The sequence below is a fragment of the Prosopis cineraria genome, unplaced genomic scaffold (genome assembly GCF_029017545.1).
Source record: "Prosopis cineraria cultivar Desert tree isolate PC_DT_omini unplaced genomic scaffold, ASM2901754v1 PC2, whole genome shotgun sequence".
Lineage (NCBI taxonomy): Eukaryota > Viridiplantae > Streptophyta > Magnoliopsida > Fabales > Fabaceae > Prosopis > Prosopis cineraria.
The window spans coordinates 46689766-46706700 of NW_026555333.1; the positions used below are offsets into that span (position 1 = coordinate 46689766).

Consider the following 16935-nt stretch of genomic DNA (forward strand, 5'->3'; position numbering starts at 1 on the left):
TGACTTGATCTTGTAGTGACTAAGTCTAACTCTCCTTTGCCGGAGTGAAAGGAGAGGCTAGTAACTAGTAATAACTATGGTCTTTTAAATTTTTAATTTTTTTTTAGTATTACAGATATATTATGTACTTTTGTCACTCAAAATTTATAGGAATTTTGCAGTATATTCTCCACATCCTAAATTTTAAAGCAGTTTTAAGTGAAATTATATATCCAAATCAAATTCATTAAATATATTTTATAAACTTAATTTTTTTATAAATTTTTGAAAATATCTTTCATTAATAAAAGATAGAAAAATAAATTTATTTTAAAAGTAAAACAATGAAGAGTAATATTAAAATAATCATTAATAAAATTTTATTTTTTTCCAAATGATTTATATTTTGAGACAGAAGATCATCAATAAAAATATCTTATAAAATAAAAGGAAAAGGAGTAAATGCTTATCCTGCTTTTTCTCATATTCATTCTATTGATGACATTTTTTTAATTGAATTATAATCTCAATAAAATAATTAATTATTTTATAATTAATATCATCTTTTTATATTTATCTTTATTTAATAAAATATTTTATTTTAAAATAAATAAAAAATTAACTTCTTTATTAAAAATATTTCTAATAAAAACACATTAAGTACATCCCAAAACACATCCAAACCCTAAAAAAACGTCATATGTTTTTTAACAGAGCGAGTAGCTAAATCTCGTCTCCGTGCCTGTTTATGTGCTAACTGAATGAAGTGACTGTCTGATCGAGTAAACGTGAACTAATTAATGTTAAACTGACATTAAACATTGGTGTGCGAGTCAGGTAGGGAAACTCCCAGATCCAGGATGGAAAAATCATACGAAACCGGCTCTTGCCATCCATTTTTATTCTGTATTAAGCAATGTTTCATTTTCATTGTTAAAAAAGATTCCCTTTTGATAATGTATTTATAATGTAATTACGGTGATTATGATATTCCGAACAGTACCGCTCAGTCAAACAAAAATTTCAGTGGGACCTGGATTCCATAATCTATTCTGTAAACTTCTTGAGGGACGATTTGCAGAGAGGGCGTGTTTATTTTCAACAACTTCACCATTCGAAGACGACTTAGCCGCTTGCTTTTTGTTCTTCAACGCCAAAACTGTCACCTTTTTGCTTGTGCCTCTAAACTTCGTATAAGCATTTATGTGCAAGAAATAGAGACGGAGGAGAAAGATCTGAAAGATGGGGTGTGGGAATCTGTTCTTCGCAATTCTAATTAGCTTCTCAGTGGCTCTAATCACTTACAATATTCTCATCTCGGCTAATGCCTCTCTCAAGCAAGAATTCCCTGGTCCATCCAGGTCCTCCATTTCTGTGGATCCTATAATTAAGATGCCACTTGACAGATCAAGAGGTAATGGCAAATCCAAGAGGCTCTTCCACACGGCGGTCACGGCTTCCGACTCGGTGTACAATTCTTGGCAGTGTAGAATCATGTATTACTGGTTCAAGAAGTTCCAGAATCAGCCCAATTCGGAGATGGGTGGATTTACCAGGATTCTTCACTCTGGGAAGCCTGATAAGCTCATGGATGAGATCCCCACCTTTGTTGCCCAACCTTTGCCTGCTGGAATGGATCAGGTATTGTTCTTCATGTTTCCTCCTCTTCGCTCTTTTATGCGGTTTGTACTTTTGGGTCTTCTTTTGAAGGTTCCACTGTGCAAGAGGACAATTACGAAGTATACATTAGCTTTCTTTGTCGCTCTCAACTGTTATTTTGATGCTGTATGGATGGATGATACATACGATAGTTTATGAAGTCTTTCTTTGTTTTTTTTTTTTGGGGGGGGGTTAGTAAGTGGTTTATGATGTCTTTGTAAATTGGAAACTTGGGATTGGGAATATTGTGCTTTCAAATCCGGTGGCTTATTGCTACATTCTTGTAATCATTAGTTTCCTTCTTAGGTTGTGGAAGGAAGAAGAGAACAATATCAAAGCACTCTTGGACTCTGTATGTCCTTCTCTACTATATATATATATATATATATATACTTGGACGACATTCTTCTCTACAATGATTTGATGCTATATGGAACGCAGATGGTTATGTTAATAATATGAGTTTATGATATCCTTGTTAGTTGGGGTTTAGGGTTTCTAATTGTGAATTTGAGATTTCAATTTTGGAAGTTCTGGGAAGTGGGAACTAATAATTTAGAATAATGGAAGATAGAAAGAGAAGAGAAGAGAAGGAAGCTCAATTCATTTCACAAGTCTCATCTTAGACTCAAGGACACCAACTCAACTCAAGCTGGCAAATCTATCTAACTAATTAATTTACTTCTATTAAGCACGAGACAGAAATACCCTTTCTAACACATCTAGCGCACATCAGCGAGAGTGCAGTGACAGAACCTAAATGTTCGATGCTTTGATTGTGAAGAAGCATGGAATGCAGATGATTAGGCTGATTACTTTAGTTTATGTTGTCTTTGTAAATTTAGAACTGGAGCTTGCAATGGGGAATTCAGGATTAGGAGTTGTATTATAGTTTGCATTTGTTTGGTTCTACATCAAATCAGATCATGAATCGTTAAATTCTTGTAATCATTACCAACCCTTTTTTGTTATGGAAGATAGAAGATATTCAAACTTGGGCTGCTTGATCTTGAGCACTTAAGAATCTTATCTATATAATTACTAATTTCACAGAAAAGACAATGGAGATTGTCAGTGGAACCTTGCACAAAGGAAGGCAAAATTCTTGGGATTATAATTTTAACAGTCCTGCCTATCTTTTTGTGTGGAATAACAAATAAGATTCTCCAGAACTTATCTTCATGAACCTTCTTTTTTTTATCTATTATTATTGGCTGAATGAAAATGAAACTTGTTTTGCTCACTTTCGTTTATACAGGGTTATATAGTCCTCAACAGACCTTGGGCCTTTGTACAATGGCTAAAAGAAGCAGATATTAAAGAAGAGTATGGGAATTTAACTACAAATTTCTATGTTGCAAATCATCTATCATTTTATTTATTTTTTACTTTATTAATGCCATATACATCGTGTATCAGATACATATTGATGGCTGAGCCGGATCATATAATTGTCAAGCCTATACCCAACTTATCCAGAGACGGGCTTGGAGCAGCATTTCCTTTCTTCTACATTGAACCCAAAAAGTACGAGAAAGTGTTGAGGAAGTATTTCCCTGAGGAAAGTGGACCAGTAACCAACATTGACCCTATAGGAAACTCACCAGTTATTGTCAGGAAGGTATATATCAATTTCTTGGTGTTAGTCATGCATATATTTCTAAATTTGGGGTTCATTTGATTTTATTTAAAAAAATGTCAGAAATCCCTTAAGAAGATTGCTCCCACTTGGATGAATATTTCCATTGCAATGAAGAAGGATCCTGAAACAGATAAAGCATTTGGCTGGGTGCTTGAAATGTAATTGTCTCTAATCCATATTCCTTTCATAGACTAAGTTACCACAAGTTCTTGATTCTTACGTTTGTATTACTAATATAATAGGTATGCTTATGCTGTTTCATCTGCTCTTCATGGTGTTGGTAACATATTATACAAGGAATTCATGATTCAGGTTCTCTTTTCTTTTGCTATCTTGGACTGATAAGGCCCTCATTTTGTATATATTGATATAGTTGGCTGTCTTTGATTGCTGAGGACCTCTAATTTTTTGTGTGTTTGGTGGTGGCTTCCAACGTGAAACCAAATATGCTCTTCATCTATTATATCATACGATGCCAAATAGAATAGTTGTCACAGTATGCATTTAAGTACTCTATACTCTCCCCTTTAATTAATTAGAATGCAATATGCAGAACAATTTTGCATTGTTCAATGCGTCATACAGAGCCATATGAAACCAATGACTTGCATTACTTCATTTTTCTTAGCGTGGACTGTTTTCCTGTTGTTATAATTTGAAGGCGTTTGGTCCTTGTTTCCTTTCTTTTCAATTGTTAAGATTAGTCTAAAATACTTACAAAGGTTTATCCATACTCATCATGTGAACATCTTCTACGTCCAAATTTTCAACAATTTGTCTTTTTATTATGTGTGGCAGCCTCCATTTGACAAAAAAATCGGGAAGACATATATAATTCACTACACATATGGATGTGACTACACTATGAAGGTACTCTATTTAGATTGATCTCCTGGACATTTTTACTCTAATATCCATCGGTGAATGGAATGGAAAAGGGAAAAAGAGGGACACTGATTTACATCTCAATTGACCCAAGTAATGAAAATCTGCTTGTCTTTTATATTCAGCATCTTGCATTTGTTTCTCAGTGTATGATGTCATGATATTCAGGGTGAGCTTACCTATGGAAAGATTGGAGAATGGAGGTTTGACAAAAGATCGTATGACCGTGTTGCTCCCCCAAAAAATCTTCCATTGCCTCCACCTGGTGTTCCAGAAAGTGTGGTATGTTTCATCACCCTTGGTATTCTATCACTAACAGTGATTATGTTGTTCTTGGTTTTACCTATTTCCCTTATTCTGGTGTTCTTTTGGGGTGGAGGGCGCAAGGATCTTCAAACATATGGAACTTATCTTAATTCGGTTGATTTATTTGAATCTTCACGTACGCTTCCACCAGATGATTAGATGTTTGGTTTTCCCCTAACAAATTTAATATTAAGGCATAAATAGTTGGAGACTGATCCATGGGTAGAATCTGAGCTGAAAGGAACGCCTGTAATAAATTCTATAATCACATGTTATGACACTACAAACCTTTAGTTACGATAGCATTCATTTCCTTGTCTCTTGATGTTGTAGCCTCTAAATATGGATAAACACCCGGACACAAACAGTCCAATCATAAGAAATTTAGAGTAACTCTTTTTGCTCTGGACAAGTGCATTTTAAATTTAGTCCTTCACATGCGTTTTCTTATAATTCAATTCTTCAAACATTTAAATACTTTCAATAATGTTAACTCGCTAGCTAAGTCACGTTGCGTGCACATTTAATCTCCATCAAATAAGAATTCCTGATTAGAAATCCTAATTCCAGTAATCCAAAAGTTCTGCTCCTGAGATTCACTAAATCCGCAATCTGCTAGCTTCTATGTTTTTTTGTGAGTGGAAAAGAGACATAAGAGAAACATTGAAGACATTTTCAGGAATAAAGGATGAAACTAAAGGGGCAAAAATAGGTTGTGGATGATTCATTTGAAATTTATTACTTGTGTGCAAATTATAGATTCCCTCAAGAAATTATCTTAAGATTGTGACAAGGAGACCATGTGGAGGAGCTTTACAAGTGCATAAGTACTTTGTGCAGGTGACTTTGGTAAAAATGGTGAACGAAGCTACAGCAAATATTCCTAATTGGTCATAAGGATATCATCTGCACATGTCCTAGCTGATGAATGCATTGAACAGGCAAACGGCGTTCATCTCATACAAGTCACTGGACGGTGGATAGCCACAATGCACTATGCTGTACTTTCTGTGTCATTGTATTGTGTAATCCTTTGTCTCAGATATAGCCGTGGCGTTATTTGCAAATGATACAATCCCACCGATACGTGTCACTAGAGCTTGAAACTTAGAGAATGTATTATGTTCAACTATGTTGCTGCTCAATTCTTTGACTTCTTTAATAACGTGTGCTTCAAAGGACGTCTTGTATCTGAACTATGGTCTGAGGCACATACTATTGACAGCTCTGGTAAAGGGGTGACAAAATGGTTTCCAATAGTTCTTAATTGGAATATTCATATATTATATTCTTCCTGGTTCTATTTACAAGGTATATTAAAAAAAAAAATTTGTGGTCTTATATATAAGTTATATTATTCAATTTTCATCACAAATCATTCTTTTTACCTTTTATTGAATATTGGAGAGAGAAATATATTATGAAAGTGTGTATATTTAATGGAGATAAAATTAAAAACTTTTTAAATTTTTAGATAAAATTAATAAATTTTAATATTTTTTTTAATTTTGATAAAACATTGAAGATGATTTAAAAATAAGATCATAGAAGTACAATAAAATATCCATATACAATTTAATTTTTATTGTAAAACAAACTAATAAGGAGTAATTAATAATTTTATAAATTCATATTGCATGGAAACAGGGAACAAGTTCCAAATGGGATATAAACTAGACTTCCTCGTGTCGAATCAAATCCATAAAGACGAGGTTTTGTTTGAACATGCTCCAAATGTTTGTAAATTTATGATCATGATAAATAGCATTGCATTATTGTCCAAAAAATTTCAATCCAACAAAAAATTAAGTGCAAAGAAAAATATTTGCCCCCATTGGCAACAATGGGTTTCCACGGGTGTCCTAATTGTCAAATACAAAGGCAACGTCAATCAAACAACTGAATAACAACTCAAGATTCTTTATGTGGAGCAATTAATCATCCGCGATCATAATAATACTGAAAAGCGAGCAGCCAAAATTGAGAAGTAAGTTCTCAGGTCTCGTCACTCATGAGGCACCGCATATTTCTGGATTCAAGGGTCTGAGAATTTTGATGAGAGAAAGAGTTAGCCCATGTGTATTTTTATCAGAATGTATCTGTCTATCTGGCATCAGACACTTTGCTGACAGATCTGGACCTGTCAAGCTCATCAGAAGGATCCCAATCAACCGTAGATGATTGAAGCTTGGACAGTGTCATGAACACCTCAGAAATGCCTGGTCGCGAATTGATGTCTCGTTCAACGCAGCGTTTAGCAAGCTGTGCCATTGAGTATACCAAATCCAGAGGGTATTCATCCCCAAAACTTGGATCCACAAAGCCTCGAAGTTTCTCCCTCACATTCTCTCCTTCAAGCACCTCCCTCGCACACGATGACAGAAGCTTCTCCTCCCCAACAATGGCTTCCTTCCCTGATATCAGCTCCAGAATCACAACCCCAAATGCGAAAACGTCCATTTTCGCAGTTATCACTCCGTTCTCGATGTACTCTGGTGCCATATACCCTTGTGTACCTATCACATGCCTCGTCACTTGGAACCCACCTTCTTCGTCATCATCCAACACTCTTGCTAATCCAAAGTTGGAAACTTTAGCTCTGAAATTCTCGTCCAGAAGCACATTCCCGCTCTGGAGATTCTTGTGGATATGAGGAGGGTTGGTGTAGTTGTGAAGGTAATTCAATGCATCAGCTATATTATGAGCAATCTGAACCCTCTGTCTCCAATTCAGAGTCGACAATGAATTCTGAAACTTGTTTTTGCTTTTGTCGTTGTTAGGATGAAGCCAGTCGTCGAGTGAGCCATTCTCGGCGAACTCGTAAACAAGATAGGTGTCTCCTTTGTGTACACAGAAGCCAGAGAGCCTCGTGATGTTGGTGTGGTTGAGTCGCTTCAGAATGCTGATCTCTTTCGACACGTCGCCTTTATAGATTTTAACGGCGGCGGCGTCTTCTTTAAACGTTGCTCTGTATACAGATCCTTTGATCTGGTTAGCTTCGCTGAAGAAACTCGTCGCTTTCTGCAAATCCTCGAATTTGTAAACCGTCAACGAATCAATGGCGTAGCGAAGCCCCTCCGAAGAAATAGACCAAGACCGGGTCGTGCCGGAGTCTGCGGTCTTCTTGGTGATGTCGGTAGATGTCGGAGCGGAAGAAGGCAGCTGAGATTTCCACTGGTGGCTGCGGCGGCGGCAATACCAGAAGAGAAATCCCGACAGGCCGAGAAGAAGAATAAGAACAGCTCCGATCGCGACCCCGACGATGACCCATTTCTTGGAAGAGCTAGAGTCGTTAGAGGCCGCCGCTGTAGAAGGCGGCGGAGGAGGAGGAGGGGAGGCCGCTAGCTTGATTGGGTCGGGCACTTTTGTCAGAGGAACCATAATCGGAGTGAAATAGAAAATAAAAGCACTGTCAGAAAGCTCGTTGGCATCCAGAACGCTCTGTTCATCGATCCCAAATAGACTACCAATACCAGACACCGATTCTCCTTGAGCAACCAAATAGGTTAGCAAATACTTAAACCCAGAATCTTCCTGCTTCGTCGTGGGACAGGCACACCGAAGAGGCACACTCAAATTCATGCCAGCACTGAGATTCCGCTTATCATAAACGTTCTGATTCTCAATAGCTTGACAAGTAGTGAGGGCCTGATAGGTATTATTGGCAACACTGAAATATGTCTCTCCATGTTGCTTCAAGACGTAGGAGGCGTTGTGCTGGTAGTACTTGCCGGAGCAGGAGCAGTTGACGGGGACGATGACCATGGTGTTGTCGGGGATGAGGGCAACGTCGGAGATGTTGTTGGCGGTGGCGATAGCAGAGGCTGTGGAACTCAAGAGAAAGGCTATGGTGGGAGGAGTGTTGTAAGGAGCGATTGATCGGAAAGTGAGGTAAGAATTGCAGGAACGAGAGACGCCATTGCAGAGATTGCCGAAGGTGGCATTGTAGACGACGCCGCTGTCGCAGTCGAGCTGCTTGTTGTTGACGTACTCTTGCTGAGCTTGTGAAGGAATCTGATAATTCAAGAATATCAACAGAATCAGAGAAACCCAGTAAGATTTAGCCATTGGCGTGGTGTCTATTTGCTCCTTCTGAGATGAAATGGGGTCTGCCAGTCGGGTTCGAGTGCTTTTATTTGATGTCATGTTTCTGCTTCGGTATAGTACGATGGAATGGAAGAACGCGTCTTTGTTTTGGTTTTGACTTTTGACTTTTGACTTTTCGTTTCATATGGGCAATGATATCACTCGCTGTGTTTTTGTGAGAAAATAATGATAAGACTCAATCATATGGTCACACTTTTAATTGAACATCATTTAGAATAATTATTTGTCTTTAAATTAATTTTATTTTTTATATTTATATTTATTTTAATAAAATATTTTATTTTAAAATAAACATAAAATAATTTATTTAATAAAAACATTTTAAAAAAATAATAATTATATTTTAAAAGATTAAAAATGTATTATATTTTTTAATACTATATTTTATATTTTTTAAATAAAAAAATATATGAAATGTTGTAGTTTTTAAGGGAGGGAGTATTTGTTAGTTGTTTTTAAATTTTATGATATTTTTTATTTTTGATTTATAAAAATAATTTATTATTATATTATTTTAAAATTTATAATATCTTTATATATTTCACCTCTTTAAAACACTCTCTTACATCTACTACGTTATATTATTTTTAAAAAAATTAAAGTATACATTTAGTCATTTAATTTTACATAATATTTTATTTTAATTTTTAACTTTATAAAGTGTTTTTAATCCTTTAATTTTAATATCATTAATTTTATTCTAACAAATTTTTACATTCAACTTTTAAATATTGATAAAAAAATTATCAAATGTTAACATATTATATTTAATTTTTTTTAAAATAGTAATGATTAACATAAAAATAATTATTTAAAATTAATAATGTTAGAGTTAAATGATTAAAAAAATATTTTATAAAATTAAAAGATTAAATTAGACGAAAAGTATATTTAACCTTTTCAGAAGATACTCAAAGTAACTTCTTAAATTTAAAAATAATTAAAAATTTACCCTTTTTCAGATTTTGATTATTTTTAAAAGTTTAAACAAATATAATAAAAACTCACAAAATATATTTTTTAAAAAATAAAAAAATTTTCATGAAATAAGTTAAAATAAATGACTCTTAAATTATAACAGAAATTTATTTATAACTATTTAAATTAATATTATAATTTATTTTATAAAAAATTTTCGGGACTAATTGTCATTCTCTTATTGCAATATAAGTTATTCTTAATTCATTTATATTTCTAAAAAATTAATTTAAATCTTAATTTTTTTAAAAAATTCATGTCTCTACAATCATACTTTTAAATAAATATAATATTTGAATTATTCAAAATATTTTTGTTAATTACTTGAATCGAGGATAACAAAATAAAAGTATAATTAAAATATATATATATATATATTTACTCAATATTTTATATTTTAATTAAGTAAGACTTTTAAAAAATATCTTATATTAAAGTTTGAATTGAGTATATTATTTAAAAAGATATATTTAATAAAAATAAAGTTGAAAAAATTATCAAATTTTTAAACAGAACCAATATATTTTAAGATTTTCTTTCATGGCAATTAAACACGTTGAAAATGACTTGCAGGAGAAGAGTATAATAATTAATGGAGGTCGTTAAATATATATAAAATGTGTTGAAAATTGAAATGAAAAGGTGGCGGCTCACGGGCTGAGTTGTTGTTCTTGTTGTTCTTTTTTTTTTTTTTTTGGGCCCAAGGGTTACGGCTCATTTTTTACACTGTCCAAAACTTGTATGTCTATTATAGTCTTCAAGAAAAAATATTTTGTAATATAAAAAATTTAATAATAATTTTAGAGAGGTTAAGTTATCATTTTAAGAAGTTTAACATTAATTTAATATTATACTCAATAGAAATATTTTTATTTTAAAATGGAAGTGTGAATTTTTATAAATTTCAAATCTTTAAATACTCCTATTAATTTTTTATGTTGCCATGTGTAATTGCACAATCCTAGGCAACCCTCGGGACTTTTTTTGCATGACTATTGAGTGTCGGCTCTGGTCATTACGAAATAATTTTCTTATTTTTTATTTTACGAAATTTTCGTTTGAATGGGGTCGGAACTCGGAAGCCGGTCAAACACGTCACTTCCAAGGAAAATTCTTTGTTCCATTGGAACGACGTCACAGGGCAAGTTGATTAATACAAATTCAAAATTTCCAACTCATTCATGTGGGTGTTAATTTTCTTGTGTCGTCGTGGTTGACAGGTTAACAATTTCTTTTTGGTGAAATTAATAATTTTATATTCATTTGACATCAAATAAAACGGGATAATGGATACTTTTATTAAAAAAAAGTCATACTTTTCGCAATAAGAATAAGATGAATATCCGTAGAAGTTAAGGGTTTAAAATTAAACCCTCCTAACATATATATATAATATAAAATGAATAACCATAATTTTGACAGGTGTTAAACTGTCTTTTACACACACATCTTTGGTAACTTTGCACAATTATATTATTTTAATTTTTTAATTTTAATTTTTTATCATACATCTGATTAAATTGTATCAAACTTTTGATTTTTAAGAAATATAAAAATAAAAAAAATAAATCACATTATTTATACCTTGTAAATAGCATAATTCTGTATAAATTTATATTCAATATTGATAATGATATGGATTTTCAGATTTTGGATGAGGACTAATTAAAATTAGCTACTACCACTTCCCACGGCCGAACAGAAGCATAAAATAGCCCCAATCTTTTTTGTGGTCCTCTTCCTAGGAAAGAGGGGACAAGTTTTCCCCATACATATATTTCCCCTTGAAAATAACATAGATGATATATCGTCAACCATCAGCTATTTGCCTATTCCTATAATGATGATGATGATGATGAGTACATTTGGGCAGGACATTCCGCGTTTCCTGCAAAATCAATCACCAACGAGGATGGAAAAAAATATATTTTATAACTTAAAAAGTTAAAATTGGCTTGTGAAACATGACTACTATATCACTATTTACCATATTAATTAAATGGAAGCAACCATAAGAGAATTGGACTCAGGAACCAACAAGTTCTGGTTCTGTAAGTCCAATAACTTGGCAAAAACTGCGACCAAAGGAGCAGTGTTATAGGTGCAGGCCTCAGTCTGCATGTAGTTATTCCTCCGATCCTCAAACTTATCTTCAAAATCAGGCCCTCCAACCAGAGCCCCAACAACAACATTAGGGTTAGGTCCTTCATTACTGTACCAATTATCATACCCTTGCGTGCACCCTATGAACCCTTTATTCTCTCTGTAGGACACCATTGATGCCCCTCTGTGATGAACCCTCTTGGGATAGTTAGACCCATAGCCCACCAAGTAGCTCATGTTCATGGGGTTAGAACCCAGAATGTAGTCAATCTGTGACTTGGCAAAACCCAGAATTTCTTCAGGACTTACGGTTATTCCATTGCAGGTAAGTCTCTGGTTTGTGTTGTGAAGCAAGTCAGAGTATATAGTGAGAAGAAATGATGCTGTTGAAACGTATTGCATGTTGTTCCACTGACGAACGTAAAGTAAACCTGCAGGGGTTAGACCCACGTTGTTGCTGCTGCCATTGTTCTTGCTCAGACATGAACACATGTAGAACTCTGCTTTTGATTTGTATTGTTGAAGCGTGTCCACATGGTCCTTGTGTTTTTCTTCAACCAGAAACTGCAAAATGATTAAAAAATGAAGCAATGTCATTAATGAATACACCATCATCTGGTGTGTGTGTGTGTGTGTGTGTGTGTGTGTAATCACTCCTTGTTTCTTCATGCCTTCTCTTTCAACTGGTCATTTTGTCGTTTCCTTGTCTTTGACTGCCTACCATGAGTTTTTTAATATTTGGATGGTTTTAATGATTCAAGTGTTAAAAAAAAAAAAAACTCATTAATGGTTTAGACAGAGAGTTAGTTTATGTGTTATGTGTCATAAATAATATAAAGTACTAGTTTTGAAGTTTTCTAATTTTTTTGGCCAACGTTTTCTAACCTACATCTCATACTCAATTTGTTGAGACATGAAGCATTATGTTAGGGGGAAAGGGCATGAGATTGAGGTCTAACATTATCGAACTCACAGCTTTTTTCTCTATAATTCAATATGGTAGCTCGGAATGACTCATGGTAATGAGAAAAGGAGTAGATCCAAATTCAGACTTCAAATGTCTTTTCAAGTCCAATTGTCACAAACAAGGAGGGATGCATTTTTTTTTTTTAAAGAAAAGAAAAAGGACTGTTTAAATATGTGAACCAAAATCGCACATGCCTTCATTTTTTTTTTTTTGGTATTAGATTGCTCAGTATCTTGAGATATTCTAAGTTCATTACCTGTTCTAGACTAATCTGGATCCTATTGTTAAAGACCTTACGGTGCTTACTAGTACCGATGAGATAACCTCTTTGAGACTGTTTTAATTATCACGTCTGTCACTTCTCAAAATTTAAACTTTTACCTTGAGAAATGTAGGTCCTAGCCCTTTCCAACTTGATCAAACCCCTGTTGATCATCCATATTATTTTTCCTCTCAAGTCTTAACAACAAAGAAAGGGTCCACTCCAATTCCCAACTAAAGAGAAAACTAATACTCTTAGCAATTATGGATCATATGGGGTTCTCAAAATAATGGACTGGATCAGCCATCCATGGATACTTCACAAGTATCTTGATTAACCTCACATTAAGTTGTTTGAAAGTTAGGTGTCAGGACTCAGGACCAAAGCATGTGAGCCATGTGGATTAATCTTCAACTCAATATTAGCATCATGTTGCACTACCTCTAAAGTTATGTTTGACATGGGGTGGGGATCCTCTGAAGTTAAGGATCCCCTAAAGTTGGTCATCACATGTCTATTTTTCATCAAACTCAAACCTCAGGATCCTTATCTTGCAAGCCTTCAATGGAAATAAAATAGATTGAATTGTTAACTGTGCACACTCCCCCTTATTGAAAGACGAGTAATATCTTTAAATGAATTTAGAAGAAAGAGATAAATATAAAACTTATTTATACTACTCCATTTGTTTTAATTTTCATCAAGACTAAAAATATGACAAAACAGTATGCTTTACCCTCCGGAGGAGACGGAGTTATCTGTTGAGGTGGGGCACGCAACTCAAATATCTCTGCGGCCTGCCTCGTGATTTGGGGTTCAAGATATATGCTCATCAGATAAGCAATAAGTGGACTCAATTATTACCATTTTGACATTAAAATATGATAAAAAATTTATATACTTTTGTAATAAAATAAAAATAATAAATGATACATGTACTTTGGTAATTTTCAAGGACTAGTATGAATTGGGATGAGAGTATAAATCATATAATCTCTTGCAACTAATTTTAATAAGAATTTAATGGTTTTTTAGTTGATATTAACTAACAGGATATGATATGATGTTATTAAAAAAAAACAGAAAGATATAAATTAAACCAACTACTCTCACAAATAAGTAAAACTTGACAAAATAAATAACTATATAACTTTTTTTTTGGGATAAAAATAACTATATAACTTTATCATAGTAGAAAACCTGAATCCTGTGTAAGAAATATTAATTGGTAACTTTACCCTGAAAAGTACAAAAAAATTACTATATTGTTCGATCACAAAGTAAGGCATTCAGTGTTCCCACCATTGATATTTCGACATTGGGTCAACTGTGAGCCGGACCACTTTAATTGTACTGTCATGCCAAGAATCAGCGGCACATGACTTGTGCTTGATTGCACTTTTTTTCTAGTTTTAACCTCCACAGATAATATGCCTTGATTAGTGCACACTCCATGCATGACCTTTAGAAACCAAGTGTGAAGGTGCCAAGATTTAAAGATTTAGTCCATCATCCGGTGTTTGAATTCGAGAAAGGAATAAGGCACTTACTGAGTAAAAAACAAAATTGGTTTGAAAATCAAATTAAAGCAGTAGACATTGTGGACCATTGTATTTTGACCCCCTTTAAGGCGTTTGGAAGGAGACAGTTATTAGACAACAGAGAGTGATTCAAGGCAACTTTACCCTCAGTTTTTTCCTAACAAACTAATCAGTGTCGATTTTAAAACAGAGACTGACACAGAGAGAAGCTGAGTTCGAATTTTTTTCATTACCTTTGATGCTAAGACTTGTAGACCAGCATACTTCACGTCCCAGCTGAATTCAGTGATGGCCCAACCAGTGCCACCGAAGCAATGAGCATTCGAAATGACGTACTCAAAATAATGCTTGTTGTCGGTGGCTTTGTAAAGCCACATGGCTGCCCACAAAAGCTCGTCCATGTATCCACTCACCGACGCGTAGTAGCTCTTCACTACCTCAACACTATCATCATATTTTCCCCTATACTTGTCCCCAAATTCGAACAACTACACCCAACAAAAAGCATAAACGTGTGTTACACATCAAGAATTGATATCCCTTTATGGTCTCTATGAAATTTACGGAGAATAATACAGCATGTTTAGGCCTCTAATGGAAATAAAATGGAGGGTCTCAAATTTGACTGTTTCACAAAAATTTACACAAGAGAACTGTGGATTATCCTGATTTAAATGTTATTCATAAAAGTGGCACCCCAGGTTCAGCAGAAGCGCATTTCTGTATGCAGAACAAATCAAGAGCTTGAGTTTTATTACCTCTTGGGCATGGTGCAGAAGAAGGTGAGAGTAATGTGGGTTTGTTTCTCTGAACACTATGGACGCGGCGGCCATGGCTGCCGCCGTTTCTCCGGCCAGATCTGAACCTGGATTTTGTTCATCCACCTTGTAAGCTTGCCGTGATGTTGTCATGTCCTCTGGGCGCTGCCAGCAATAGTGATCAGTGTCTCCATCACCCACCTGACACACAACCATTGTCATGTGATACTCTGAAATATCTCTGATAATCAATTTCTGGCAGAATACCAGTGAGTTTTGTTGCGTATAGAAGAATTCAAATTTGAAAAGTGTGTACATATGAATTCAGCTACCTCTGCCCATAACACATTTGGACTAGTGTGGGCTTTGATGAAGTAATCAGTACCCCATTTTATTGCCTCCATTGTGTGTTCTAATTCACCGGCTTCTGCAATCTGTTCTCTATACTCTATAGCACCCCATGAGAGCATAGTGACAGTGAACGCCATTGGAAGCCCAAACTTGACATGGTCACCAGCATCATAATACCCACCCACCAAATCCACCTGCCCAAGACGAACCATATTCAATTTGGGAAAGCGATTGCCATACCGAGAAAAGCAAAACCTGAGAATTCAACGAATTGTGTGGAATGAGGATCGGAAATTTTAGCTTACTCCTTGCTCCAGCCCGTCGGTGAGGCCAGAATGGTCCCGCCAAGAGAGCCGCTGGTTGTACGGTAGCCTTCCGGAGCGCTGAGCTTCGAAGTACAGAAGGCTTTTGGACAGAGCATCGGCATAATCAAAAGCTTGAACACTAGAGTTAACAGTGGAGACGAGGAGGAGGAGGAGGCAAAACCAGCAATGCAGACAAAATGCAAACTGATTTTTCTCCTCCATTGATTGATGTCCCTTCCCTCCTAAACAAAAACTTTTTTTCTTGTTTTAGGAGCGAAGGGAAATTGGAAAAAGTGAGGCCTCGTCACTGAGTTCACAAATCACAGGTGGTTTGAAATAGATTAGAAAGCTTCGTGTTGTGTGTGTCAATGGCTATAGGTTCCACTTTTGCGCGGGAGTCTCACATGAATGTGAAGCTCTTTCCCCCACCAGTCATATTTCTTTTGAACAAAAGCGTGATTTATGCGAAGCTTTGATGTCTCTCTCACTCTCTCTCTCTCTCAGAGCCTAACGAGGAAAATCGGCTCTGTTGTGGGGAAGTCTGCTCACTGCAATTTCAAAGTAGCTTTTCTTTTCCCTCTATTTATTACCATAATTTTTGCATGCTTAACTTTGCCGTCGGATTTGGCCTAAAGGAGAAAAAAAAAAAAAAAAGCGCTTTGCCGTCCGAGCCTGGTTCCCAATCTGTACACCTGCCTGTCCATATTTTTCTTTTTTTTAATTACTATTATTAACAATTTAGTTCACATAAATAGTCTTGTTTATTTATTTAGAGGGTACAATGTGCATAGAAAACTAAAAAAGATATCTAGCTCCACTTTAAGGAAGACACAAATTTTTTAATTGCATGAATTATACATTTTTTTATTTATATGTATTTTTTAAAAAAATCTTTATCATATATTGAAAGTTTACAATATTCACGTGTCCCTCAAAATCCATTTGTTCTGCGCAATTTATTCAATTGAAAAAGGTAGTTTTTTATGATCACTTGAAAAAATAGTTTAGACAAAAGTTAGGATCCCTTGAGGAATCCTCATCATTTCATTCAACTGTCAAATTTTGATTGTCTTTCAATAATACAAAATTTAA

At 34.8% G+C, this 16935-nt stretch overlaps 3 protein-coding genes across 4 annotated transcripts; 1 reads left to right on the forward strand and 2 right to left on the reverse strand.

Moving 5' to 3' along the window:
* Positions 1-1017: 1017 nt before the first annotated feature.
* LOC129303875 (hydroxyproline O-arabinosyltransferase 1) lies at positions 1018-5757 on the forward strand. The gene is made up of 8 exons (XM_054943430.1): positions 1018-1620; positions 2897-2964; positions 3058-3259; positions 3341-3438; positions 3523-3592; positions 4079-4150; positions 4334-4447; positions 5312-5757. The coding sequence occupies exons 1-8, from the start codon at positions 1222-1224 to the stop codon at positions 5366-5368; spliced, it is 1080 nt and encodes a 359-aa protein (XP_054799405.1). The 5' UTR covers positions 1018-1221; the 3' UTR covers positions 5369-5757.
* A 459-nt stretch (positions 5758-6216) lies between these two features.
* Positions 6217-8608, reverse strand: LOC129298694 (protein LYK5). The gene has a single exon (XM_054937115.1). It carries the CDS (start codon positions 8537-8539, stop codon positions 6575-6577), a length of 1965 nt encoding a protein of 654 aa, XP_054793090.1. The 5' UTR covers positions 8540-8608; the 3' UTR covers positions 6217-6574.
* Positions 8609-11150: 2542 nt separating this feature from the next.
* Positions 11151-16381, reverse strand: LOC129303633 (endoglucanase 11-like). 2 transcript variants are annotated; one of them, XM_054943068.1, is made up of 6 exons: positions 15844-16381; positions 15520-15732; positions 15188-15388; positions 14663-14917; positions 11544-12223; positions 11151-11444 (listed from the first exon to the last, which is right to left on the reverse strand). In XM_054943068.1, the coding sequence occupies exons 1-5, from the start codon at positions 16063-16065 to the stop codon at positions 11552-11554; spliced, it is 1563 nt and encodes a 520-aa protein (XP_054799043.1). In that variant the 5' UTR covers positions 16066-16381; the 3' UTR covers positions 11151-11444; positions 11544-11551. The 2 variants fall into 2 exon arrangements, with proteins under 2 accessions (XP_054799043.1, XP_054799042.1); XM_054943067.1 differs by having other exon boundaries at positions 11151-12223.
* Between the last annotated feature and the right edge of the window lie 554 nt (positions 16382-16935).